The following is a 25,945-nucleotide window of genomic DNA, read 5'->3' as shown; positions in this document are numbered from 1 at the left end:
TATATATATATATATATATATATATATATATATATATATATATATACATACATAACAAATAAATTATGAAACTAATATATATATATATTATATAATTTATATATAATTAATTTATAATTAATTTAGCTAAAGTGTTTTTGAGTTTATGAGATCTAAATGTGCTCATATCTCTCTATTTTTCTCCACCTGTGTCTCTCTGGCTCAGAGCTCATCTATAAAGAGGTGATGAACTTCGAGGAGAGAACAAAGAATGGTGTGGTGAAGGGACAGCCCTCTCCCTCAGGTACTCTCTGTGCATAAGCTGTGCTTCTGTAAGTCAATTTAAAGTGATTTCAGCTGTTTATGAGAAACCCTCCCATTGTGACTGCTCCATTTGTCCCTGTCCCCCCTCATCTCGTCAAACAGAACACGTCTTGAGTGTGATTACGTGCTGGTTTTTAATGTTATTTTGAAACTGTTTTTGTCTGTTGTAGTCTTTTTATTAATTAAAGGTGCTGTAAGTGTTTTCAGCCACTGCTTTCCACTAAAAATTCTATAAAACCCCGCCCACAAAGACATGGCAACGGAAGTACACAGTGATTGACTGGCAGAGAGTGTTTCTGATTGGCTAAAAAACATGGGTCTCCCCCAAGGGTTTGTGCTCAAAAAGTTGTGAATTATTAGAACCTTGTCAGATTATAGGGATATTTTATTTGAGGTATATAAAAAAAAACGCTTACAGCATCTTTAAGAAAGCACTTTATCTGTATTTATTTTAGCCTATTTTCCACTTAAAGAGTTACGCTTGACCCTTCGCTAAGCCCCGCCTTAAAGATGTCACTGACCAATCCTATATTAGCAACTGTTGCCATCCAATATTCTATATTCAAAAAGCTTAGTCTCTTTTATTATGTAAATCAGTGGAGGACCTGTGAGATTTACACTCAATTTTATGGAAAACATAAAAAAATACAATTGTTATTTTTCATGAAAATCAGTAAGAACCCCTGTAATCACTTTCAGATTATACATAATAATACATATACATGTAATTTTTTTTCAGTTGACTCTGGGAAGTTTTTGCTTTTGGATTCTAGAGTTTATGCACTTGTTACTCTGTAATTCAAACTTGTGTTGTTTTAGTATTATTTATATAATATTACAGTACTTTTTAAATATGCATACTATATGAATACTATATTAATTAGCTTTTATTTGAATTTATTTTAAGTTTTAGTCTTTTTTATATGCTCTTGTCATTTTTATTAGGATATATTTTTGCATCTAGATGTAAATAAGTGTGTGTGTGTGTGTGTGTGTGTGTGTGTGTGTGTCTGTGTGTACATACACACACACACACACACATTTATTTAATATATTTATTATTATATATTTCTAATTCAGCTTATTTTTATTTCTGATTTTTTTAACAGTTGTAGATTAAGTTAACAATAACAACACTGGGCAGCACTTTGGACATTTTGTCCCCACAACATAAGGTCCTAAATGAAGACATAGTGAAGTAAAATGCTATTAATAAAATACAATTAACAGACTCTTAAAAAAAAAAAAAAAACGTAATTTTACCATCATGAAAATCTACTAGTAATTTGTTAATTTTGTTTTTGTTGGTTTTTAATGAACCTAAAGTAGTTTGAGTTGATTAGATCTAAATGTGCTCTTTCTCTCTGTTTTTCTCCCCCTGTCTCTCTGGCTCAGAGCTCATCTATAAAGAGGTGATGAACTTCGAGGAGAGAACAAAGAATGGTGTTGTGAAGGGACAGCCCTCTCCCTCAGGTACTCTCTGTGCATAAGCTATGCTTCTGTAAGTCAATTTAAAGTGATTTCAGCTGTTTATGAGAAACCCTCCCATTGTGACTGCTCCATTTGTCCCTGTCCCCCCTCATCTCGTCAAACAGAACACGTCTTGAGTGTGATTACGTGCTGGTTTTTAATGTTATTTTGAAACTGTTTTTGTCTGTTGTAGTCTTTTTATTAATTAAAGGTGCTGTAAGTGTTTTCAGCCACTGCTTTCCACTAAAAATTCTATAAAACCCCGCCCACAAAGACATGGCAACGGAAGTACACAGTGATTGACTGGCAGAGAGTGTTTCTGATTGGCTAAAAAACATGGGTCTCCCCCAAGGGTTTGTGCTCAAAAAGTTGTGAATTATTAGAACCTTGTCAGATTATAGGGATATTTTATTTGAGGTATATAAAAAAAAACGCTTACAGCATCTTTAAGAAAGCACTTTATCTGTATTTATTTTAGCCTATTTTCCACTTAAAGAGTTACGCTTGACCCTTCGCTAAGCCCCGCCTTAAAGATGTCACTGACCAATCCTATATTAGCAACTGTTGCCATCCAATATTCTATATTCAAAAAGCTTAGTCTCTTTTATTATGTAAATCAGTGGAGGACCTGTGAGATTTACACTCAATTTTATGGAAAACATAAAAAAATACAATTGTTATTTTTCATGAAAATCAGTAAGAACCCCTGTAATCACTTTCAGATTATACATAATAATACATATACATGTAATTTTTTTTCAGTTGACTCTGGGAAGTTTTTGCTTTTGGATTCTAGAGTTTATGCACTTGTTACTCTGTAATTCAAATTTTTTTAAAGACAAATGGCTGAAAAAGAAACTGCTTTGCAGTGTCAGTTTATTCCAGCCCATATTAAAATAAGACCCAATTCTTTTTTTTTACCAACAAATCTTTTATGTTCTGTAATGCTTGCTTGAGTTGGCAACTGTAACCAAGAGGTGGAGCTTAGCGAAGGGGATTTTTTTTGTCTTTACATTATGTAAAGAAACCATAAATAAATAAACCATTATGTAAATAAATGCTACAGGAATGTAAAAATCACCAAGTAATGGTATAATAAAAAAGATTAAGCAAATTAATGCTTGGGTTTAAAACAAAAATGTTGGGAACTGATGTGTTAATGTTTAAAAATGTATTTGTATATGATTTTATATTGTCTATTTGCCACTGTATATGTACACGTTTCATAATTAAGGTTGGAGTCCATGGCATCTAATTTCATCATTTACAATATTAATATATTTCAGGCAAGTCTGAAATATTTTTAGGGATTAGTTTGTGTCAAGAATTTGCTAACTGACTCAGCGAAGAGGCTTTTTCTTTGAGGTTTGTGGGATGTTGAGCTGCAGTGTCTGCGTGTGTGTGTGTGTGTGTGTGTGTGTGAGCTGCAGTGTGTGTGTGTGTGTGTGTGTGTGTGTGTGTGTGTGTGTTAGTGCGGCGCTGCATGTCTGCAGTCCTGCAGCACTGAGAAGGTGACTGACAGTGACACGAGCTGCAGATCTTCCTGTTCACCATTGTCTTATTTGCATATTAACATCCAAAGATGTAAAGAATGAGCTATTGGTTTCTAGCTGCTTATGTTTTGTGATATTGCTAGGGTGTTTGAATTTATTTTGCCTGTGTTGTCCGTCCTTTTCTGGCCTCATTTCTCTCTCTCTCTTTCTCTCACTCTTGCTCTCTCTCTCAGTCGGTCTCCCCTCTTTGTAATTAAGTGCTTGTGCTGAAGAAAGCAGTCGCAATGCAGCTCTGTATTTCACAGCAGTGTGGGTTAGTGTGTTGAATCGTGTGTCTAGAAAATCACATATTCAGTTCAATTCAGTTTGCTTTTCATAAACGCACATATATCATTTCAAAGCAGCTTTACAAATAATAGCATTACTAATTCCCACATGTGTTTTATGAAAAGTATTATACTTGTAATTTTCTGACAGCAAACAGAGCAAATATGAAAAAAAAAAAAACAGCAGGAGATTGTCAACATACACTGATCACATGACAACAAACATGCTGGAAATATTGATGGATAAGACTGGTGTTTATAGATGTCCTGCACCTGCAGTGGAGGGTTGTTGATTTTTTGTTTGTTTGTTTGTTTGTTTAGTTAAAAGGACATTGTACATTAATAAAACATTTCTGTAAATGTACCAGAAATAGCCAAAGGCTATTTTTCATCAGTGATGTTGCATCCCGTACTAAACAGTGATTCAGTGTGTTTAGTTAAACCCGCAGAACTGTACTGGGGTTAAAATCAATGCCGGCTATAAATCCTCGTTCCCTTCCTGTTTGATTAAGGATCTGGGAGTCTGAGATGCTGTGCTTTAGGAATCTCCATCCTGCAGTATAGGCGGGAGATTTATGGTGGTCTCTGGGACGCTGGAGGTGTCCATTGTGGGGGATGACTGGAGGATTCTGTTAAGTGAGAGCAGAGCGATGTAGTTGAAAGTCTATTTTTCCTCTTGAGCGGTCATTGAAATCACATGTATGGGATGTACATGATGCTGTTTACTGTGAAGGGAATTGTGGGTAAAGAAAAACCATCGTAATCTGACAAGAGGAGCTGTAGAGCAGAGGTCTTGATATAGAAGCAGAGCAGAGGGCAATAGATACCCAGAAAATAGGTAAAGGCCATCTCGGAATTCAAGTTAGTCCAAACTCCCTGATGAAAATTTCAGCTGGTTTAGCTGGTTTAATATTATGTCCAGTACTGACCAGTTGAAAAGTTGCCAAAAACTCTCTAAAAACATCCAAGACCAGCAAACCAGTTTAGGACGAATTAAGATTTTTAATTGTTTTGTTTTTTTGGCCTGGTCTAAAATTTGTTTTAGGAGGATGATTAGCCTAGTATATCCTTTAACTTTTTTGTCTAAACTATTTGGTTTCGGAGGACATTTATTGTATCTTAACTTTTTTTACTTTATAATTACTGTTCTTTAAAAAGATATCAACACAGCCTATTTATTTAATTTTTAATAAAGTATACTACCAAGTTTGGGCTCAGTAAGATTTTTTTTTAAATAAAGTAATATTTTATTCAGTAAGGATGCATTAAATTAAAAGTGACAGTAAAATATATATCATTTTACAAAATATTTCTGTATATAATTAAAGTGCCCCTATTATGGATTTTTGAAAATTACCTTTCAGGCAGTGTGTAACACAGCTCTAAGTGAATGAAAACATCCTGCCAAGTTTTAAATCTGAAAGTGCACCGTGTATGAAGTTATTGTCTCTTAAAAGAAAGAGTCGACTCTGAATCATTGAAACGAGTCGTTTTTAAAACGAATCCCAAGCCGTTTCATGTTGACGTCATCATGAAACATTAGCATATTGCCTGCCGACTTATTGGTGTTTTCGCGTTGGTCTTTGCCACTAGGTGCCGCTTTTGGAGCGGTAAAATAGCGGTTTCCCCGGTAACGCTGTACACAAACCAGCACTGCGCTCACAAACGCTGCTTTATCAGGCATTACAGGCATGATGAAAATGAGGCCAATCGGATCCGACCAATCACCGGCAGATTAGCGTCACGCAAAGGAGGGGTTTGGAAAAATTAATCGTTAAACGAATCGTTTGGGAGTCGTTGAGCAAGTAAGGTAAAAATAAATGCATGTTATAAGACAATGAAAGTGTTTTTTGACCTTGCATGCATGTCAACCTGTTGTTGGGGACTCCCAAAACCAAATATAAGCCTTTCATAACCCATAATAGGGGCACTTTAAATTAATGCTGTTCTTTTGAACTTTCTATTCATCAAAAATCCAGAAAAAAGTCATGGTTTTCACAAAAATATAAGCAAAAAATATGACTAGAAATCAGTGGTTAAGTTGTATTTACAACACTGTTCCAGAGCAGTTCAACCCAAATATTCAGATGTGTGCAAAGCATTTTACGGAGGACGAGGACTGTTTCCTGGGAGAGCCGCCGGTGTTCCGGTGAATTCAGTTCCCGTTTCCCCATGCTGACCACAGTCTATGATGCTGACAAATAATGCTGACTCACAGCCAAGGATTTGCCACTGATGATTCAAACGCGAGTTTTGAGCAGTGTAGAGTAGCGCTTGTTGTTTGTCATTTCTCCGATCACAAATGCAGACAGTTTTATGTTTACGCAGCGCGATGCAACGCAACGCGTAAAAAGACAGTATAAGTCATTATAATCAGTAATTATGTCCCCACTGGATGCAACAAATACCTCGTTTATAATGGGTTTTAATGTTTTTGTCTCGTCACTCCGGCCGGGACACGGCATCACAATATGGTAAGGGGCGTAACATTTCCGTCCACACGCTTGAGGTATTCGGCCAATCACAACGCATTGGATATCTGGCCAATCAGAGCACACCTCGTTTTTTCAGAACGATGAGCTTTGTAAAAATCGACGCATTTCAGAAAAGCGGGGCATAGAGGAGAAACAATAATGTAAAGTATGTGGAAAATAATGTGTTTTTTGAACCTTAAACCGCATAAACACATTTCATTACACCAAATACACAAAATAATGTTCTTTTTAGCAACATCATATGACCCCTTTAAATTCAAATGTATAATAATCAGAAATGTTTTTTGAGCAGCAAATGAGCATATTAGAATGATTTCTGAAGGATCATGTGACACTGAAGACTGGAGTAATGATGCTGAAAATTCAGCTTTCAGCATCACAGGAATAAATTACATTTTAAAATATATTAAAATAGAAAACAGATATTTTAAATTGTAATAATATTTCGTAATATTACTGTTTTCACTGTGTTTTTGAACAAATAAATGCAGGCTTGGTGAGCAGAAAACAGAATTCTGGACAATGTGAAGAGGTTTTTGTCATCTATTCTGATTTTGTGTGTGTGTGTGTGTGTGTGTGTGTGTGTGTGTGTGTGTGTGTGTGTGTGTGTGTGTAAATATTGCTGTTCGTCTGTGCTGTGGGGTAACTGACGCTCTCAGTGTGATGTGATGTGTAACTAGCGATCATATTTTGCTGGTCTGGCACATTTCTATAAAGTGAGAGAGAGAGAGAGAGAGAGAGAGAGAGAGACTAAAACAGACAGTGACCATAAAGCTGACAGAGATACAAAGCCTTTGCTGAGCCAATATCACCTACCCTCTTCATTTTTTCTTTTCATGTTAAAGGGTAGCTTCTGCTTTCATCATTTATCATATTGTCATTTTTTTCGCTCAAGCCCCACTCTGCAGTCACGCTCCAAAATTGAATGAATGAAATGTTAATCTCAAATGAGGATGTGGGCGTTGTACTCTAAAGTTATTATAAATCATGTTCACTGCACTGAATGGGTATTAAAGAGCTTCCTTCTATTAAAACGAAAGATGTAGGCTGTCAGTCAAGTAAATTAGCTTGTAATGTTATCGTAGGGAGCCGTTTAAGGGGTTATTTGCGTTTGATTTTTATCAAAAACAATCTCCTTGCGGGTTATTGGATTGGGCTGAGCTCCTGTGTTCAAACAGACTTGGTGAAGGATTTGAGGTTTTCTGGGTTGTGGATTTATTGGGCAGTCAGTGCAACTCTCAAACCTGATGATGAAAAACATGGACAATGTTTCCTTTTTTCAGGAGCCTTTATTTATTACTTCTTGTAGAGCATTAGCGCTACCTAGTGGTGTAAAAGATGTTTTTAAAAATTTGATTAAAGAAATAGAATTATATGTAATGTCTAATTATATTTTATATAATATTTCATGCTAAATTATTAAATAATTATCAAATATAACACACACACACATAAATGTACTAATTAAATGTACTGATATTCTTTTCAGGTTTATATGACACAGACACAGAAAGTATTCTCAATATATAATTATATATATATATATATATATATATATATATATGGATGGTATAAAACTATCTTATCTTAATATTAATATAATCTATTTTGATTATATTAATAATATTATCTCAATATAATATTGTACACAGATCCATATATATACTTTTACTATATAAATATGTTGTAATACATTAAATTTAGCATATTCATGCACTTTTTCTTCAGAAAAAAATATCTAGTAAAAATTAGGGATGCACGATATTATCGGACCGATATCGGAATCGGCCGATAATGGCTTTAAAATTTAAATATCGGCATCGGCCCGATATGAAAAATTATGCCGATATGTCTTGCCGATAAGAGGAATACATTAACTCACATTTGCTCATGGGTATGCTAGCGATTAGATCACGTCAGCAGTGTGGCTCATTCTTGAAGCAAAGTTTTGCCTGAATGGTGATTAGATTCACTTTTTTGGATTGCTGCATTTAAACTGAGAATGCACATACAGAATGAGGCGTTCGGTGTATGATAGAGTAAACAGTAATAGCACGTGCAGCAGCGGCATATTGGCAAAAATCCAATATCGTGCATCCCTAGTAAAAGTAGTTTATTCACATTCTGTTCTTAGGGTTCAGGATAGCATGATATGTTGCTATCTGTATAAACAAACGTCTCAACATCCTACAATATCACCTCAGAACCAAACCCAGTGCATGGACTCCACCCTTAAACAACCCACTTTCATCCCTGCGGGATATTTGTACATATTTTATCGTTATTGTACTTTTGGTATTTGAACATCTGCTTGTAGTATCTCTTTGCCCTGTAGAGGGCGCTGTGGCTGTGCTTCTTTTTTTCGTTGTAACCGTTTTTCCCCGTTACTTCCCTTAGCGCAGGTGCAGCCGTGAACAGCAGCGACAGCCTCCCCCCCTCCTCCTCTGTCAACGACATCTCCTCCATGTCCACCGACCAGACCTTGGCCTCTGATACCGACAGCAGCCTGGAGACCTCCGCCGGACCACTGGGGTGCTGCAGGTGACTAACCGCCTGCCTGCGCAACCCCATGTTCTTCAGAAGGTGAACAGCACCCGCGAACCCGAATGAGAAATCCACAAACCTCTAAAACATGAAATAAAAAAATGAGTTAATATATATATATACGTATAAAATAATGTATCACGCCCCGCGAACCCGAATGAGAAATCCACAAACCTCTAAAACATGAAATAAAAAAATGAGTTAATATATATACGTATAAAATAATGTATCACGTGCAAATGACAACAAAGTGTGCATTTTCATTCAAAGAAACGTCTGAATATGTATATTTATGAATCTTCACTAGTTGCTTTGCTTTGAATCCCCCTCATATGGCATCCAAAAAAAATAAGGAGACTTCAAAAAAAAAAAAAAGGAATACATTTGGGCATCTATGTAAAGTGTATATTGACTGGCTGATATCTAATACCTTGCGATTTTATGTGCGTCACTTGATGTGGCAGGGTGGGCTTTTATTTTAATGAGCACTGATCAACCCTTGTTTTCTGTGATGGTTTTTTGCTTGTGCGGATGTTTTTGGACGGGCCGGTGTGTCTGTGTGCGATTTCTCCTATAGGGTAAAATAACATGTACAATGGCGCCCCCTATCTTTTGTATATATGTAATTGTGTACAGTTGTGAGGCGTTTTCAGAGTGGGACTGACGGCCAGTAGAGGGAGTATTTGCACACCTTGCCACATCACAGATAATCAGCCGTTTCCCTTTGCCTGTAGTCTTGCATGGTCAGAGAAAAAAAAGTAATTAAGCTAATTATACATATACAAATATAGAGAACCGTGTTTATATAACATTTAAGGGTGAAAGTGGGCGTTTCAGACGCTTGACAGGAAGTGAGGCTGCTTAACAGGAAGCCATTGAGGGGTACAAGCACTGTCTCTGTCATTTTTTTACTTTCAGCAGCCCTGCTTTTTGTGTTTGTGAAACTCCGACTCTCTGCGACAGCCTTGCATGCTGTGCCGTCACCCTTGAAAGGTGTGTGTAACTAAGACGAATGCAGGTCGAGCGCATGCACCTCATCTTCACCTTTTGTTCCTCGCAAACTAAATCTCATCTCGGAACTCATATTTGTGTGCTGTCCGAAGGGAATCAATGTGCTTACTACCTAAATTTAAGCTGGAGTTTATTTATTAAACCTATTTATTGTCAGATCTGGGAAGTGCCTTTGAAATAATGCAGTTTCCTCCTTGAAAACATGAATATAGTAACGCGACGACTCTGATAGAGGTGTTCCAGGTTGTGTCGGATGTGTCAGGTCTGTTTACCCAATCCCACAATCCCCTATTCATGTAGATTTACTAGTGTAGAGATCCGGCTTGTGTTTGTCAAATATGTTTTGGAGCCACTGTTGCGATGTAACCCCCCTCTTCACATTTAATTGTTACATTTAAAAAAAGACAAGTAATGTAGTCTTTCAAACACACATGGCTGATGTTTTTAGTATTGGGTAAAGATTCGCTTCATTAAATAAACAGTATGCAGCATACAGTAAATTGAAAAGATATAATATTTAAGTTGTACGGTTTTGTTTTGTACCTGTATTTGTCCGATTTAATCCGTGTACTAAACATTTTAATAAAGGGATGAAATACACATGATTTTTTTTTTGGTTTGTTTATGTAACAGAGCTCTCATTTTATAACTCCTTCTCACCCAGAAACACTCTTTTGTCAATAAAATCCTTTCATTATTATTTCAATTATTTGTATTTTTCGGTACACATTATATAGCATTGCATGTTAATGCTTATCTGATTCAGCTGAAAGGAATAGTTCACCTAGAAATGGAAATTTGTTCAAAATGTACTTACCCTCAAGCCATCCAAGATGAAAATGAGTTTGTTTCTTCATCAGAACAGATTTGGAGAAATGTAGCATTACATCACTTGCTCACCAATGGATCCTCTGCAGTGAATGGGTGCCGTCAGAATGAGAGTCCAAACAACTGATAAAAACATCAGAGTAATCCACACCACTCCAGTCCATCAATTAACATCTTATGGTATGAAAAGCTGCGTATTTGTAATAAACAAATCCATTATTAACACGTTTTAACTTTAAACTGTTGCTTCTGGCCAAAATATGACTCCATAATCCATAAAAAATGCTTCATCCTGTGAAAAAGTCAGTCCCTGTTGTCCTCTAACATCAAAATCTGAGCAGCAATTTTGAACTGTTATCGCATGTAAAAGGTGCTTGATCTCTGCATATTTCTCTCCTGATTCAAACGAGAAGACTTTTTTTTACTGGAGAAAGCAGTATTATGGATAGAGGACTGAAATTTTCAGCAACATTTCATTTTTGGGGTGAACTGTTCCTTTAAGCACATGCAGAAACGTGCTCAGATTATGCTTTTGTTTTCATGTTAACACTAATCAAACATGATTGAATTTTTTGCACACATTTATCACCTCTGACATCATATATTGACCCTTGTAAGCATGATTACATATTCTAGCCTTCTGTTAGACACTGAGAACTGAATATGATATCATTCAGGTGCTGCTTTATTACGTTCAAAAACAAAACAAAACTCAGAACTTTGATAGCAGAAGCCTTTTAAAGACCCGTTTTAATTGCATGAACATTAGCAGAAGTTTCCCAGCCTAATCAGACATTTTCACCATAACAATCGTCATCACAATTTCCCACAGTTATACATATCATCTCCAGAGGACAGAGAGGGGTTCTTGGGAGGTCTCCAGTCTCTGCAAACTACTTCAATATGGCTGCTGATGATTTTACAACAGGGTGGACACGTACATACAGTAGCTTTTGTAATTCACTTGTTAGAATTCAATACTAAATGTAAAACGTTGCGTTGTGTATCCAATTTGTTTCATCTTAGAATAGACGGACAACAATGTAGTGTGCCATCTTGCATTTTATACAGGTTATTTTTCAACGAAAGGGCCCTTGTATCTGTCGGGTCGCACGCAGGGTTAATTTTTGCGAATCCATCATCTCAATCATCCGTTTTGAATCTTTGCATCATTTAAACCAGTTATGAAATGAGGCTCAAAGCATTGACTTGATATATTAACTCAGCCCAGGAGTGTGTACTTCTCCCATGGTGCTTCAAATAACAAACGTTGGGATTGATTTTGGAATGGCTTCTGATCAATGTAGGTGTCAACACTGAACGTTTGTACTGTTCACACTGTTATAATGCTGCTTCTGAAACCAGCGTCCATTATAAACCTGCGACACAACGCAGAACAGTGATCTACTGTACATGGGATGCCACTGCGTTTGGCATTGTGGGTAAAGTACTGAGTGTTAAAGCTGAGCGTTGCAATATGTTCTGCATTGTTGAGTTTGACTGTGTCTTGTGAAAGTGGGAGTGCAGTTTGTGAGCAGGAAACAAAAGATTGGAAATAATGTAACTTAATGTGCTATTATGATGTCATCATTGAAACGCAAACTGATTGGTCGAGATGGTGGCCTTGTGAGAAACGTTCACTGTTAGAGAACGGAATTGTAAAAAATTCCCAGGTTGTTGTTTTTTTTGAAGGTTTTGATTAAAACCGTTCATTATCCAGTCTTGTATGTTCATAAATAAATGCATGTTCACTAGATGAAACAGTCCAGCAGCTCCCAGTAAACACATCTGTCATGTCATGTTTGAAATGAGTGTATTTAATGTTATATTTTAGTATGACGTACATACTTCCATCCAAACAAACTGCACAACAGCGTACCGCTGCTGAATCAAAGTGCCGTTGCAATCACAGGAAACACTCAGAGCCATACAGAGCACTTCATCCTTTTCTATTAACTCATTTCACTTAGATTTTCCTTCTTTCTTTCCATTTTCTTCCATTTTTCATTTGACTTCCTCAGTTCCTTCTTGTTTCCTTTTCTTCCTTCACTTACTTTTTGTTCCTTTTCTGCCCTTCTATTCTTGTTTTCTTTCTTTCTTTCTTTCCTACTCTTCTTCTTTCTTTTCCTTTCTTTTTTCCTTTTCTTCCTTTCCTTCTTCCTTTCTTAGTTCCTTCTTGTTTCCTGCCTTCTTTTTCTTTCTCCTTTTCCTCCCTTTACCGTCTTTATTCCTTTCTTTCTTTGTTTCCTTTCCATCCTTCTTTTCACTTTCCTTCTTCCTTTATTTCCTTCCATCATTCCTTCCTTCCGTTCCATCTTCTTTCTCTTCCTTCCCTTTCTTTTCCTTCTTTCTTTCTTTTCTTTCCTTCTTTGTTGCTTTAGGTTTCCTTTCCTGTCTTCCTGTTTCTGTTCCTTTTTCTTTTTACCTTGTCATTTTCATTTTCCTCCCTTCACTTTCCATATTTCTTTTTTTCTTTTATCATTCCTTCCTTCCCTCTGTCTTTATTATTGTTTTCCTTCCTGTTTCCTTTCCTTATTTCTTCACTTTCCTTCTTTCGTGCTTTTCGTGTTGTTTCCTTTTGTTCTTCCTGTTTCCATTCCTTTCTTCCTTCCTCTTCCTTTCTTTTTCATTTGTCATTCCTTCCTGTTTCCTGTCATTTTTTGTTTCCTTTTGTTCCTTCTTTCTAAGCTTCAGAAACCACAGGAATGCAATATCACGACTCTTAAAGTGTGGATGAATGATGGATCGTTTTTGTAATCATGATTTAACGTCGTGTGCTAGTTAATGTGACGAGTCTCATGGTGATGTTTAACTCAATCAAGTCTTTATGGTTTCATTTTGACACGGACGGTATTTTTAAGCCTCTTTCTCCGTCTCTCTCTTTCCGTGCTGTCAGTGAGCCATTCTGTTGAGGGTTTCAGATGGAGACTGTGGTTCTTTACGCAGTGCTGTTTGATATCTAACGTCATTTTCACACCTCCTGCTCAAGGCTGTTATTCAAATCAAATTATTCTACAAATGCAAGATGAGATGGTTGGGTAAAAAATAAAAATAAAAATTAAAGATTTAAACAGCACTATGGCTTGCTGTTAGCACCCAATATTTTAAAGGTACTGTGTATGTAATATAAATATCTGTATGTGACTGAAAATAAACTCCTTTGACCTTGAAATTAAATGTCATCATTTGCATGCCTTAAGTATTAATGAATTTCAAGACCTAGACATGTAGGTGACTGGTGTATATATATATATATATATATTGTTGACAACATGTCTACTTTATATTAAAATGTATATGAATGTGATAAGGGAAAGTGTATATCTTCGGCACTGTAACTGGTCTCTATGTGGTATTTTAAATGACCTTTTTGACATCAGAGGTTCATTTTAAATGTGCATATGGTGTTACAAATGAATTTTTAAAAAGTATGAATATTCATATAGATTCTCAGTTAATATAAGGTCATAAACACTGCATGCACAATAATTGCATTAACAGCAAGATGCTGCTTAAATTAGTATTTCAGTTTACCGTAGCATATTCATGCCACATGACCCCAAATTTCCTGGTATTTAATGTCAACTAATAAATTAACTAAAAATATGCTAAATTATTAGTGATCCATGATTAGTATAGATTTATAATACAGACACAAATATGAAAAATAGGGAATTCTTGGCCTTTTTAATCACAGCTGATCACCTATGGAGTCTTTCTTCGAATTTCTCAAGCTTGCACAGTTCCTACACCAGATGACCTGTATATTGTACATGACCTGAACACAGATATTTTGTTTTTTCTTAGAAAAACCTTAATTAAGTTGATTTACCCCATTGGCCAATTAAAAAAAAAATTGTTTTAAGCAAAACCCGCCCTAAACTGTTAGATTTATGCTTAAAAAATATTATTTTTAATACTGATGAATAAAATGTTTTATTTGCAGTGATAAATTATGCAAAAAAGCAACAGGGAAGACTGATATTGAAAAATTTGCCACATCTCATATCGTACCATACTGAAAAACAACATAGCAACTCATATGCTTTAAGTGCAAGGAAAAGCCTTGATATAAAATGTATACGTAACACATTGACAATTCTCAGTTTAAATATCAGTACGTATATTAAACATTAATTTGCATTTATACAGACATTTGTTTTTCATTGTGGAATATTACTTTATATACACGAGAGGATACATGACAGCTCAAGGACACATTTGGTTGGATCACAAGAAATACGAGTGACATTCGTGCTTCTGTCATCCTTCAGGAGTTAAAAAAAAAAAAAAAAAGCTGAAATAAAATAACGTTACCATGATTTCAGATGGATCATGTGACACTGAAGACTGGACTTTAAAAATGCTGATAAAAATTCACCTTTGCCATCACAGGAATCAATTACATTTAATATAAAACAGTTATTTTAAAATGAAATAATATTTCATAAATATTAGATTAAAAATCACAATGTTTCCTATGTACAAATACTTAAATTGCTAAAACTGAAATAAAAATAAAGCTAAATAGAAATGTAAAAATAGAAAAAAAAAAAACATAAAATATTTAGAATATAAATTATAAATATAAAATAACACTGTTCCACACTTTAAAAATCCCTTTAGAAAGATATTACAGCTGCACTTGTCATTGGTGCTTGTGTTTCGTATCCATATGTGACATACAGTATCAAGTGTGACTGTGCAAAGCAAATGAGATTTGATAGCTGTGGCAGAGGAAGTGTTAATTTGTGTTAAATGACTTGGAATATAGTCAAATTTAACACTTTTATCATGCTTTACTTTTTTGAGTTCTGCAGGTCTTGCAGGTTTGGAAATGATGCTCCAATTTATTCTTGCAACTTTTAGTGAGAGATTGCAACACAATGTTGGGAAATGTTCCTAAATGAACATCCACACCTGCACATACATGCACAAATGCATTACAGTGAGAAAAGCATATGAAAGCCCACCCCAGATTCAGAATGGGTCAATATTCCCATGATTTTGTTGCATTTTGCGTCATGCTGTGTGTTTTGGTGCATTTTTAACGATTGGACACAGCTTTAAATCACAAACAGTTTTTTTTAGGACATTGACTTTAGTTAATGGACAATGTCCAGAATTTGTTTGGGGGGCTGTTATCTTATTAATGTTCATTTTGTAGTTGTAGAGATATCAGACCACCCACAGATTTCATGTGTGGCCGAGTCGAGCGACTGATACAATGACACAATAAAATTTGTAAGTTTAATTGAGGTCACATAATTTAATTTCCTTGCATTTCACTGAATGCATCAAGCTACAGTAGAAGCATGAACAGCTGCGACAAGGCAAGTGACCCCACATGATCCGAGAGATGAACAAACCCCATCTCAAGCTTCATTTTAACAGACTTCCTCCTGTTTAGCACCACTGAAAGCAAATGATGTGCGACATGCACAAATGACAAAGACAGGCTGAGCGTTTGCCCTGTTTTCACAAGTATTTACAGGTCTCCTTGTCTACTTGGTTTTGGTCATGTGGGGAACGCTGTGGCACTGCAAAAAAATCAGATTCTCCATCAATATTTTGGTCTTCAAGAAATACGAGTGACATTCGTGCTTCTGTCATCCTTCAGGAGTTTCCCATCATCTAAAACTCAATGTTCATTCATGTAATTAATTCACTCTGTCACATTCAACCACAATCATCAAGAGTTCCTCTTACAGTTCACTCTCAGGTCATAAGAGTCAGAATCACCTTCTTTTCGGTTTGATGATCATCTCACCTTAACATCCAAGCTGCATCATCCCATCACCCCTTTTTATGATCCAACAGGTTCAATCCAACAACTGGTCCACGTTCGGTTCTGAAAATTTTGGCTCAATGGGCTTCACTCAGCCGTGTCGAACCTTTGCACCAAACATGCAAAGATGCCGTGAAGGTTGATTTAGTCACGTTCTGTCTGAACACAAGCCTATACAATGTAACACGACTGGTCATTGAGAAATGTTAATGGTAGACTGTTAACGGCTCACTGGATCCAGATGGTGTTGGCTCTGTCGGGCCGTCGCGGGTCTGCGGTCAGGTCTCCGAAGGTGGAAAAGAACTGCTCCATCTCTTTCTGCAACATCTCGTTTCTCTTTTCCGCATCGTCCTTGGCTCGCTCTGCGTTTCTCAGCTTAATCTCCACCATGGTGTATTTCTTCTTCTCCTGGTCAAGCTCTTCGTGTAGATTCGCCATCACCGTCTCCAACTCTAGATTCCGAAGTTCCAGACTACATGGAAGATGGGAAAAGTTGGGTAAATACACCTTTTAATACTGTGATAGTTTAATGAGACACTTAAAGGGTGATTTAGGTAAAAGTCAATTCTATCATGGAGCACCAAAAAAAATGAAATAAAATAAATATAAACTTCAAAAACAACAAACACTATAAATCTTGCAATATTTTATAAAGTCGTACGATCATTGTGAGGAAGAGAGAAATTCAGACATTTAATCACTGAAAATCTTCTGGTCTGGTTTTTCATTTATTTTAAATAAGTAAATATTTTTATTTTATTAGAAGTATTTTTTCAGTTTAATAAAAATATGTATTTTTTTTCCAAATATATATTTTTTTATTTTATTAAAAATACGTATTTTTCCCCATTTTATTAAACATAACTAAATATTCTCTTCATTACATTAAAAATAAGTAAATATTTGTAATTTTATTCAAATAAGTAAAAAATATTTTGTTAATTTTATTAAAAACAAGTAAATAAATAAATAACCAAATATATATTTATATTATTTTTTGTAATTACATTTACATAATTACATTTTTTATTTGATTTATTATTATTATTATTTTACTTTATTTTTTATTATTATTATTATTATTTATTTATTTATTTTTTTCATTTTAGGTGTTTCTATTCCATTGATTTTTTCTTTTCTTTTCTTGTTTTAAACAAAAACCTCTTTACATTGCTAGGTTAATTATTTTATTGCTGATGAAGAAAATTGACAAAAAAATTGGTGAAAAATTAAAATTTGTGCAGCGATAAATTATCCAAAAAAGCAACAGGGAAGACAGAACAATACTCAAATGTTTGCCACATCTCATGTTTATACCATACTGAGTGTGTGTTTATGTAAAATATTTCTTTGTTTGTTTTTGTTTCATTTATTTTGTTGGTTATTTCCCTCATTTTATTTCAGTTTTCTCCTTTCATTTCCCTATAAATTATATACAGTAAATGCAAACTGATTTGTTGTAGGAAGGAATGCGGGTAGCAAACAATCAGGGCGAAAACTGACATGAGATTTTCATTTGTTTTATTTTCTACTCATTTTTAATGTCACTAAAACGGTGAAAAAACATCATTAGTTTGTGTGCTCTGAAAAGTTTACTTTTTGGTTGAACATGACTCTTACCTCTTAATCCTGGCCTCGTATTCATTCTTCTGCTTGAGCATTTCCTGTTTGAGACTGGCCACCAGGCTATGCAGTGCACTGTGGTTGGTCGGTCCATTTGTGACGGCAAACGTTTCGCTGTTATCGCTGCTGCTGGTTCCTCTGCTTCCCGGGCCTCCTCCGTTACTGGTCCGCTGCTCCCTATCGTCCACCACCGGTCCGTTGTCCTCCTGTACTGGCCCATCCAACAAAGGATCCTCAAAGTTGTTGCCAAAGAAGTCCTGCTCTGGGCACGTGGTTGTGGAGGAGCGGCAAGAAGTCAAGTTTCCGGGTAGGGAGATCTCGCAAGACGAGGTGGACCATGTGGCGCTATCCACGCTCTGTTTGTCCTCACAGCTGCTGCTCAGACTGGGCTGCGTGGTCTGCTGTTGATGGATGTGGACGTTGTCGTACGTGGACAGGCGGTTCTGCTGGTGCTCGGCGTCTCGACTTTTAGCCTCACGCATCGTGACGTGACCGTTGGGCACCCAGAGTCCATTCCGTCCATTTAGAGTCCCATTCGTCACGTCCGTGCTGGATACGCCCATCCGAACGATGCCATTCTGGACGCCCATTTTGGTGCCCGAGCCTTTTATCACACCCGTCCGACGGGCATGAAGGGTTCCCATGTTTGGAAGAGCCTGACTTTTCTCCAGATTGGCATCACCTGAGGATGACGTTGACGAGCTGAACGATCCGTTGGTGACAATCCCGCTCCCTTTGCTAAACGCTGGGTTCTTTTTCACTGCTAGTGGCGGACTGCGGGCCACCTCGAAATGCTGTCCTGTAAAACCATTACGCGGGCTGCCCGAACGGGGAGAGCCGTTGTCCAGAGGAGCCCGGCTGGGTGATTCGGGTGCGTCCCAAGTGCACTGTCGCACACCACTGGTGTTATTGTTCTCTTTGTTTTGTAGCTGGCCATTCGTAGGCCGTTTCTGCGTCTCATTATTGTTATTATTAACCATTTCCGGGGTGCTAGTATGGTCCTCATCGGGTGGGAAAAGAACATCATGCTGACCAATCAGAACGGCCATCAGCTGCTGGACCAGTACTGTGCCTGCACACGACAAACAGATCACTCAAACACTGAAAATAATCATGATTCAGAGATTTCTGGAGTCAGAGATATGGACAAGACCTACCTTCCATTATAGTCACTGGGTCCTCAAACTTTGGCCTCAGAATATTTGGCCCAAAGACTGTAGCCAGGTTCTGTACACTCATTTTATTCACACCGGAGTAGGACTGAACTTCATCCAAAAATCTGGACAAGAAAGAAGGGTCAACCTTACAACTGAGATTTCTGAAACTGTATGTACAAAGTTGAATGTGTAGAGAAAAAATGTAAATAGATAGAGAAAAAAATGTAATAGTAATTGAAAATCAAGTGGTGGGCCTATTTATTTATTTATTTATAAATGGTACTTGATCGTTGCAAACAACAAAATTCACAACAAATGAATGAGAAGCCTGAGACCTTTGCAAAAAACTTGTGTTGTCAAAAGTGTAAAATTAATATTATGCTATTAAAATAACACAAAAGTAATTTAACATAAGATCACAAGCAAGTTTTTTTTCAAAGACAGCCACTTATTTCATTCCTGAATTCATCAGAATGAATCGACTGAGTGAATTGACTCAGTGACTCACTTAAAGACAGTCACTTGTTTTGTTCCTTCCATCAGTGATTTTCAATTAATTCATTGAGTGAACAGGCTCAATGACTCACTCAAAGACAGTCACGTTTTTCATTCCCAAATGAATCAGTGTTTTTGAATGAATTGATTGAATGGATTGATTCAGGAACTCACTTACAGACAAGTCACTTATTCCGTTCCTGAATGCATCAGTGTTTTTGAATGAATCAACTGAGTGAATTGACTCAGTGACTCACTCATAGACAGTCACTTGTTTTGTTCCTTCCATCAGTGATTTTCAATGAATTCATTGAGTGAACAGGCTCAATGACTCACTCAAAGACAGTCACGTTTTTCATTCCCAAATGAATCAGTGTTTTTGAATGAATTGATTGAATGGATTGATTCAGGAACTCACTTACGGACAAGTCACTTATTCCGTTCCTGAATGCATCAGTGTTTTTGAATGAATCAATTGAGTGAATTGACTCAGTGACTCACTGTAACCTACAGAGTCACTGAAAAAATCTCACCACTAGTGCACAGAACTATTACATTTTGTGATAAGCCACAACTGAATGGAATAGAATACAAAATCACCTACTTGCATATGTATTTAAGCAGATTGTAGTTTACCGTAGGTAGACCTTCTACTTGCCTTCTTAATTCCTTCATTCCCTGCACAGAAAGAGATTTTAAAAGATCAATTAAATACACATCTAGGATAAAAAGAAATACAAATGTATGCATTTGTTTAAACTGATTATAGTAATTCAGTTTTAAATGATCTGGACTAATATACATGATTAAAAGACGTATTGAATCAAAAGACAATTAAACCTGTCCCATTGCTTTTAAAAGTCTGTTGAACTCTTCCAAATTGACTTTAAATATTCATATTGCAATTTATTTCGTTATTACTACGCTATTCGTCTAGGCATGGGTCAGTGAGTTTAACAATTGATGATGGTTCTAGATTTAATGATGCGCTCCATTCCAGATCTGTTTTTATCATGGTCGATATGTCTTTTCCCTGCAGGCTCTCTCTGATGAAAATGACTTTGCTGCACCACATGAGAAAGCTATTTCTCAAAAACAAATGGATCTAGTAAAGCCTCCTGCTTCATTTGACATGGTACCATGATGCTTTGCGTGTACCGCACTCGAGGGACTCTCAAAGGTACGAATCTCGTTCAAAACCTCGGGGCAGTAAATTAAATTCAGTGTTGCAAGACACAGTCTTGCACTTTGATTCTATCCTGAAACGATTCAAAAGCCGCTGGCTGGATGCACCGGTGTTTCACACGAGGTAAAAGTTTAACTTGAAAGTCAGAATGAGGCTGTTTCCGTTCCTCAGGGTCAACCCGTTCTTCCTCAGGCTCAGCGAAAGTAAAGAACTGATGTACGTGAGATGAAAGACGACTGCGGTAGAATAATGAGATGAGTCATATGCCATTCTCTCAGCCTCCTGGTGGGAACCGAACTCAAACAAAAAGTAAGAAATAGCAAGAGGAGGGGAGCCAAAAAGTTCAACAATATTTTGAGTCTACAGTGAGGCTCATTATATAAAAAAACAACATACTTTACTTTTATTCAGTCTGTTAACTTTAGGAATGGTGTAGCTTAGTTAAAGATCTGGATGTTAAAACAAGTGCTGTAAAATACTAAATGACAAACAACAACAGAACCAGAGCTACAGTCCCTTTAGTTCAGGCCTAATTTGCCTCATTTTATTTTAGTATCCCTCTTTAAACAGTGAACTTTATGTAAACTTGAGAAACTTATTTCATCTGTTCATCAGGATTGAATTTGAAAGAAAGAAATACTTTATATATTCAGCAAGGGCACATTCAATTGATCAAAAGTGACAATATTATGTTATAAAAAGATTTCTTCTTCAAATAAATGCTGTACCTTTGAACTTTCTATTAATCAAAGTATCCTGAAAAAAAAAAAAATCACTTTTTGCACAAAAATATTAAGCAGCTCAACTGTTTTCAACATTGATATTAATAAGATTTTTTTTTTTTTGAGCTGCAAATCAGCATATTAGAATGATTTCTGAAGGATCATGTGACACTGGAGACTGGAGTAATGATGCTGAAAATTCAGCTTTGCATCACAGGAATAAATTACATTTTTAAATATATTCAAATAGAAAATAGATATTTTAAATTGTAATAATATTTCACAATATTACTGTTTTTGCTGCATTTTTGATTAAATAAATGCATGCTTGATGAGCATAAGAATCTTCTTTCACCACCATTAAAAAAACATTACCCACCCCAAACATCTGAATTGTAGTATATGTATATGTGACCCTGGAGCACAAAACCAGTCTCAAGTCGCTGGGGATTGACCGTTATGACTGGTTTTGTGGTCCAGGGTCACATATGGTAACTTCCATTATTAATGACACAAACATTTGAAGAAAACTACTGCACCCTTGAGTAATAAGACATGCTACCGCCACAAAGTATATAGAACAGGACTGTATGCTTTTAATGTGATGGTCAACAAGAGACAACTCACTGCATCCAGGTCTTTACTGAGGAGTTTGGTGCAGGCCAGAAACTCTTCGTATTTACAGAACGGGATGACCGGCTCAGGCAGCTCTCTTAAATACAGCTTCAACAATGATGCCACGGTGTGAACGTCTGTGTTACTGCAGAGAAAGATGGAAAGAATAGGCATATTAATATAAAAAAAAATCATAAATGCCTCAAAGAATGAAAAGCTAGAAGCATAAAGTGTGTAAAAACAGTGTAGGACCCTTTAAATGACAGATTGTGGGCATCCCTGTGTCAGTATCCCAGTGGATCTAATGATGAGTAACAGAAAGCTGGTACTAAATCAAAGAAAGCACTAGCACGTCACTGATCAGTCCGGTAACGGCCCCATAGAGGACCTGGGCTTGTGACAATCCCGTAACAAGCTGGATTTATTGACACTTCCCGGGTGGGCTGGACAGGAATAGCAGGCATGTGTATAGTGTAACCGTCAAATGCATATGCTGTGTTTTGACCCTTTATAATTATCACCTTGCTTCAGACACCAGTAAGTTCTAAATATGAACAGTGTTGAATATGCAGTATGCTTTCCCTGACGTGTCTCTTCCCGACAACGTGATCGTGGAGCCCTGACAGCCATCGCTAAAATCACAGACTGTAAATAAACTGGGAAGCATCTGCTGCTGTTATCTGCAGCGTTTGGTATTATGGAAGTGCAGAGAAAGCTTTTTCAGAGAGAGAAAGGGTCCAGCGTCTACATTTGTAATGTGAAGGGACATTAGCTTAAAATGAACATTATTTCACTTTCAGGCGAATTATGGATAATATCTACTAAATGGTAAATGGGTCATTTGGGAAACTCCACAGAGAGAAGCATGTATTTGGAAAAACATCTGATAAAGGGAGAAAAAGACAAAATAAAAACACCTGGAGGTGTTAAAAAGGAAGAATTTGTCTTGCTAATATATAAATGTGAATTTTCGGGTGAAGGTTCCAAGTTTAAATTCTGATTCATTGTAATGTCAGACATCTGAGAAGAAAGCAAATCTATTTTAAAGATGGCACACTTATGGGTTTTAATATAAAGTGAAAGTATGTCGAACAAGCTTCATAGGCTCTAAACAAAGCTGTCAACAGCATCTTTTTGCCTTGATTCGTCACTGGAGCCAGAGTAAACTTGGATTTAATGAGGACTCATTTCAGGCATTATATGGTACTTCTATGCTAGATGTCATTTACATTTATGCATTTAGTAGAAGAGTTTATCTAAAGCGACTTACACTGCATTCAAGTTACACACTACCATTCAAAGATTGTAGTCTGTAAGATTTTTAATATGTGGCCTTAATATTCTGTGTAAACTGTGATTGATTTCTTTTCAGGATTATTTGATGAATATAAAGTTCAAAAGAACAGCATTTATTTGAAACAGAAATCTTTTGTAACATTTCTAAGCATCTTTACTGCCACATATTATCAATTTATGCATCCTTGACCCTAAACTTCTGCATTGTTGTAATGTGGTGTTTTGGGTTGTGTTTCTTGTTCATGTTTTCATGTCTTTTATTTTGTAGTTTGGTCCCTGTCAGTGTCATGCTTCCCTTGCCCTCATGTATCTCTGCCTTGTGTATGTGATCATGTTCTGTCATATGATTCCCTTGTCTGTGTGTTATGTTCTGATTTGTTCTTTGGTTCATGTGTCATGTTCTGATTGGTTGTCCTAGTCATGTGTCTTGTTTCCCATTGGTTTGTTCTTGTCATGTGACCCTCCTTGTCTGTTATAAGTAGCCATGATGTTGTCATTGTTCTTGGTCGTGTATTGATGTTGTAACCCGCTGTCGGTGAGTCTAGTCTGTTCATGCCACGTCAAGTCTGTTCATGTCAAGTCAAGTCTGTTCATGCCATGTCAAGTCAAGTCTGTTCATGTCAAGTCAAGTCTCGGATTATTGTTTGGATGTTTGGATCACTTGTAAATAAACTGCACATGGGTTCTTCACTACGCTCGCCTTCAGTGGACTGATTCGTTACAATTGTAGTGTATCAGTTCATATACATTCCCTTGCAATCAAACCCGTGACCTTAGTGTTGCTAGCGTCACACTTTACTGTTTGAGCTACAGGAATCTCCGGCATTTTGGTTAACAGCTTCATCAGAAAGACCTTGATGGTTAAAATGAGACCAGCAACAAACCAGCACATGGAAAGATCTAAGATGTTTTTTTTCAGCAGGGGAATGAAAGATTGCAGCATTCCGTGCATTTTAGCTCCCAGCCCACCTATTTACAACCAAATCCTCATTCAAATCCTCCATGACTATTGTATTTATATTTCTCAATGTGAATGTTCCTGAGACAAAGAAACACACTGGAGAGAGACGATAAGGAAGGCAAGAGAGATAATACAGAAAATCTGGACTAATCTGAATGAGATTATTTAGAAGATTTAAAGTCTTGCAGAATCCTTTCATATTCATAACAGAGACTGTAAGTGCATTTAGCAAGTGCAAGTACCAATCAAAAGACGGCTTCTCTCCACAGTCGAAAGCATCCTGAAGCTCTTTGACGAGGTTGGCTTGTCCGGGCAAACGGAAGAGCCCTTCTTCTCGTAAACCCCAGTGGCGGATGAAGTCCACACACTGCTCCACCAGCATGGGCGCCATCTTGTTGCCATAACGACGTTCATATCGAACCGTCTCTTCCAACTTCTGACCAAAGATTCCTGAAACAGAAACCCATAGTTTATAAGGATCAGATACTAAGGTAAGATTTAAGAACAATCTGATGATTCTACACAATAACTTTGAGATACCCCGGCTGAGAAATTGAAATCTTTTGATTTATTTTAATTTAATGGTACTTATTATTGGTACAAAATTATAATTATTAATCTTATTATTGCATTAAATTGACAGACCTAAATTACATGTGAATATTTTTGGTGGTTATTGTTATCTTTTATATTTTATTGAATATTTTAGGTAGGCTATTGTTATGGAAAGTAAGAAGTCTTGAGCTATCTAACAAATCTTTTAGAGCCTTAAAAAAATAGTTTTAACAAGTGGAAAGCCCATGTTGAAAAACAATTGATTCCTCTATTCCTATACGTAGACAAAAGTGAGGAGGAGAGCTGCTAAAGAAGCCTGATTTAAGCTATTCTTTCACGTCACGCCCTCTGAGAAGAAAATCGCACACTTCCTCTCCTGCCCTGTTCTTTTGTCTGCATCAGTCGGGCTGAAAACAAGCGTGATTCACATGTGGCATGCATATGAGCAGGGATTAGGCCAGACTTCCTGGAAGCTTTGGATCGGTGGCGCTTTCCGGGTCTCTGGACACAGACATGTGGTACGAGATGGTACAAATTCAACTAAGCCTAGAATACAGGAAGGGTTTTGCCGCCCTTTCCTGCCTAAGCTGATGGAGAGGAAAAAGAGGTTGGACACATAAGAGAAACAATATTTCACATTTTCTTTGATTATTCACATTCAAAAGAAAGTCTGACTCACCATGTTTGAAGCTGACGCAACTTTTAATTTTACGGAAGAGACTTCCGTGCATGAAACTGTAGTAAAATAAGGGATGCAAGAAGGTGCATCCAAACTGTCTGCCTCTGAGCATCTTCAAAAATAAATCCAAAGTTGCCTACAATCACACCGCTGCCGGAAAATCATCCAAAATGTTCTTGGCTAGGGAAAAAGCTTTGGGAACTTTGAGAAGATCCATAGCTGGATCACAACTGGACCTCAAAATAATGAAAGAAAAAGGACTTGACTTTTCTATATACATCCCTTTCTGGATGAATAAACAGAAATTTCCTATGATGCATTTCTGTTATAAATGGTGACCACACAGGTGTGAGACGGTGATCTGGCAAAAAAAAAAAAAAAAAAAATCAATGTAGACA

The 25,945-nt window shown here is 36.6% G+C and overlaps 2 protein-coding genes across 9 annotated transcripts in view; one reads left to right on the top strand and one right to left on the bottom strand.

The window, feature by feature from the left end:
- Nucleotides 1-8,745, top strand: part of LOC107719076 (mitogen-activated protein kinase 10) — a 44,989-nt gene extending 36,244 nt beyond the window's left edge. For 7 of the 8 annotated variants that reach the window (XM_016526392.1, XM_016526390.1, XM_016526391.1 and 4 more), the window contains one exon: nt 8,490-8,745. In XM_016526392.1, coding sequence (XP_016381878.1) covers nt 8,490-8,632 — 143 coding nt within the window. In that variant the 3' untranslated portion in view covers nt 8,633-8,745. Of the gene's footprint in view, nt 1-8,484 lie in introns of all 8 variants that reach the window. The other variant, XM_016526393.1, reaches the window with a different exon arrangement.
- A 7,319-nt stretch (nt 8,746-16,064) lies between these two features.
- Nucleotides 16,065-25,768, bottom strand: LOC107719074 (rho GTPase-activating protein 24). The gene is made up of 7 exons (XM_016526384.1): nt 25,548-25,768; nt 24,556-24,763; nt 22,069-22,201; nt 20,138-20,211; nt 19,039-19,160; nt 17,879-18,953; nt 16,065-16,730 (listed from the first exon to the last, which is right to left on the bottom strand). The coding sequence occupies exons 1-7, from the start codon at nt 25,657-25,659 to the stop codon at nt 16,487-16,489; spliced, it is 1,968 nt and encodes a 655-aa protein (XP_016381870.1). The 5' UTR covers nt 25,660-25,768; the 3' UTR covers nt 16,065-16,486.
- Nucleotides 25,769-25,945: the final 177 nt, after the last annotated feature.

Source organism: Sinocyclocheilus rhinocerous, unplaced genomic scaffold, assembly GCF_001515625.1.
Source record: "Sinocyclocheilus rhinocerous isolate Xijiao unplaced genomic scaffold, SAMN03320098_v1.1 scaffold663, whole genome shotgun sequence".
In the NCBI taxonomy this organism is placed as follows: domain Eukaryota; kingdom Metazoa; phylum Chordata; class Actinopteri; order Cypriniformes; family Cyprinidae; genus Sinocyclocheilus; species Sinocyclocheilus rhinocerous.
This window is presented reverse-complemented; position numbering and strand designations above follow the sequence as displayed.

Excerpts from the sequence above, each read along its gene's own strand:
- LOC107719074 (XM_016526384.1), bottom strand. The coding sequence starts at position 25,659 with ATGCTCAGAGGCAGACAGTTTGGATGCACCTTCTTGCATCCCTTATTT. Across the intron at positions 20,212-22,068 it reads TCAGTAAAGACCTGGATGCA|GGAATGAAGGAATTAAGAAG; the intron begins GTGAGTTGTCTC and ends CTTTCTGTGCAG. Across the intron at positions 19,161-20,137 it reads CTGCTTAAATACATATGCAA|ATTTTTGGATGAAGTTCAGT; the intron begins GTAGGTGATTTT and ends TTTCTTGTCCAG.